At 61.0% G+C, this 2458-nt stretch overlaps 1 protein-coding gene across 1 annotated transcript in view; it reads right to left on the bottom strand.

Moving 5' to 3' along the window:
- Positions 1 to 43: 43 nt before the first annotated feature.
- LOC104542707 (methylcytosine dioxygenase TET3-like) overlaps positions 44 to 2458 on the bottom strand; it is a gene marked incomplete at both ends in the record, with an annotated part of 2656 nt that continues 241 nt past the window's right edge. Inside the window, 6 exon segments of the mRNA XM_010187102.1 lie at positions 44 to 477; positions 803 to 886; positions 889 to 1132; positions 1469 to 1606; positions 1699 to 1788; positions 2243 to 2396. Coding sequence (XP_010185404.1) covers positions 44 to 477; positions 803 to 886; positions 889 to 1132; positions 1469 to 1606; positions 1699 to 1788; positions 2243 to 2396 — 1144 coding nt within the window.

Raw genomic sequence — 2458 nt, forward strand, 5'->3', positions numbered from 1 at the left:
TCGCCCGCTCGTAGGTGCGCTGGTGATGGTTTTTGCTCCGGACGCTGTGCGGGATGGGCTCGGGGAAATCGGCGTTGCCGTAGGCGTGGCTGAGGTTCTCCTGCAAGGCCGAGACGTCGGGCTTCTTCTCGTAGCCGTTGCTCACCCAGCTGCTCCCGCTCCTCTCGGCCGCCCCGTAATTCAGAAACTGCGAGGGGAACACGTGGTTGCTGGAAAAGCCGGAGTACCCGAAGGAGGGAAGCGCGAACTTGGAGTGAAACCCGTTCACGGAAGGCAGATTGGGCTGTGCATAGTAGGAATGGTACGAGTAAACACTGTTCATGCTGTAGGGGTCGGAGGGCCGGCAGCTCCCCAGCACCGAGTAGCTCTCCACCACGGCGTTGCCGTTGTACTTGAAGGCGTTGTAGTGGCTCTGCGGCTCCACCTTGATGGAAGGTTTCAGCGGCTGCGGGGGCAGCCCGCTTTTCAAAGCCATACCTGCGGGCACAGCACACACACAGACCCCGTGACCCGATGGCTGAGGACCCCAAAATCTCGGCCAGACTCAAAAATCCCCCGGTGATGGGCTCCACTGCTGAGCACAGAGTTTGGCATCACCCAGCATCTCCCTGGGCACTGGCACCGATTTGCACCCGTGCTCCAGGCTGCTGTGAGTGCTCCCCTCTCCGCAGTGCAGGGAAAAACCCAGGCGATGCCATCCTGTCCCCAACACCCAAAAAAAAGCCCCCAGCCACATCCCCATCCCCTCCTGCACCTCCCAAACAGCTCGGGGACAGTGGGACCTCAGCTCTGCCCCCGTTACCTGCGTTTTGCTGGAGCGCGGGGAGCTCGAGCGCTTCCTGCTTGATCTTCTCCGGCGTCATCAGCTTCTCCTTCTGCAGTCCCCCGGCGCGGCTTCCCGGCCCCCCCGCTGCCGCTGCCGGCAGGACTTGGCGGGCTCGGGGAGCTTGCGGACCTCGCGGGGGAAGGAGGTGAGCACCTGGATGGCCCCGCTGCCCACCTTGGCGTTTTGGTTCTCCTCGCTGCCGAACTCATCCGTGCTGGACATCTTGTAGAGGGGGAGGACGTGCAGCTGCTCGTCTTCGGGGATCTTCCCCACCACGCGATTGTCTTCCTTGGTCAGCGTGCAGACCTGGGGGAGCGCAGGGGGTCATCGGTGGGACAGGGGTGAAACCTCCCCCTTACTCCTCAAATCCATGTGAAGTCACACCAGCCTGGCATCCCCAAAACCCACACCAGCCCCCAGACGGTATCCCCAGACCTCCTGCGGGGTTTGGGTCAGAAAAAAGCAAACACACAGTCCCATTAGCACTGTTCTGGGTGGTTTCTGCACCCCCAGACCTGAACGGTTTCATTTGGGGTGTGCAAACACCACGGACCAGGCACTGGGGATGGCTGTGACTCAAAAAGGAGCATCGCCAAATGGGGTGGGGAGCATCCCAAAAAGCCCCGCCGGCCGCCTGCTTACCACCGTGCAGCCGTTGTAGAGGTTGTGCTGATCTTTGTGAGCGTGGGCGCAGAAGTCCATGCACGCCGTCACTCCTGAAAACGGCCTCCCCTCCTTCAAGCCCAGCCGGCAGTCTATGGCTACGTCCTCGTTGGTAACCTGGCGGGAGGAGGAGAGGGCTCTGGTTACCCAAAATCTCCTCCGTGCTGCCACCCCGCAGCCGGTGCTGCCTGCTCCGGAGGGGCCGGTACCTGGTTTTGGTAGGCTTGCGGCGCCAGCCTCTTGTAAAGCGGAGCAACCTCGGTGGCCAAGTCCTGAAAGCTTTTCCGGAGCAGCTCTTCCTGCAGCAGGGAAAAGAGGAGGATGTCACGGAGGGGACGCAACTGGGAGCAAAGTCCCCACACCACACAGCACCCAACCCTTCCCACGATGTCCGTCACTGCACGTGGCTTAAATCCCTGGTGAGGTTTTGGTTGTTCAACCCCCAGCCCCAGCGCCTGTTGTGCTTTCAGCCCATGAGCCCTGTGGCATCTCGTGGGCTTTCCACAGAGATCCCATTTGTGCCACCCCATGCCAGCACCCGCTGTCACCCCAAATGTCCCCGCTCTGGGTCACCAAGGTGAGCCAGCCCTCTGGTTTCACCAAATTGGCTTTCTCCTCCTCACTGTCTCCCTAATTCATCACAAATCCCACAGGGAATCTTATTTTCAAGCTCTACCCCCCAGGGAATAAAACTGGAGGTAAAAGGGGGTCTGAACCCCGAGGGTGCTGCCCCGCTCTGCCCATGTCACGCACCTCTTTGGGATTGTCCCCCACCAGCCTGAACTTGCGGGGCGTTTTGCTCCGGGCGTACTTGCAGCCGTTAAAATACATGCTCCAGGAGCAGCCGAAGGAGAAGGAAGCGCCGCAGGTGTTGGGGTCCTTGCCTTGACATGCGCAGGTCCGGCTGCGGGAGGGACACAGCAGGGTCAGCTATGACACCAGAGGGGAACCCTGAATCCCCTTCCCACC

The sequence above is a fragment of the Mesitornis unicolor genome, unplaced genomic scaffold, assembly GCF_000695765.1.
Source record: "Mesitornis unicolor isolate BGI_N332 unplaced genomic scaffold, ASM69576v1 scaffold44376, whole genome shotgun sequence".
NCBI lineage: Eukaryota > Metazoa > Chordata > Aves > Mesitornithiformes > Mesitornithidae > Mesitornis > Mesitornis unicolor.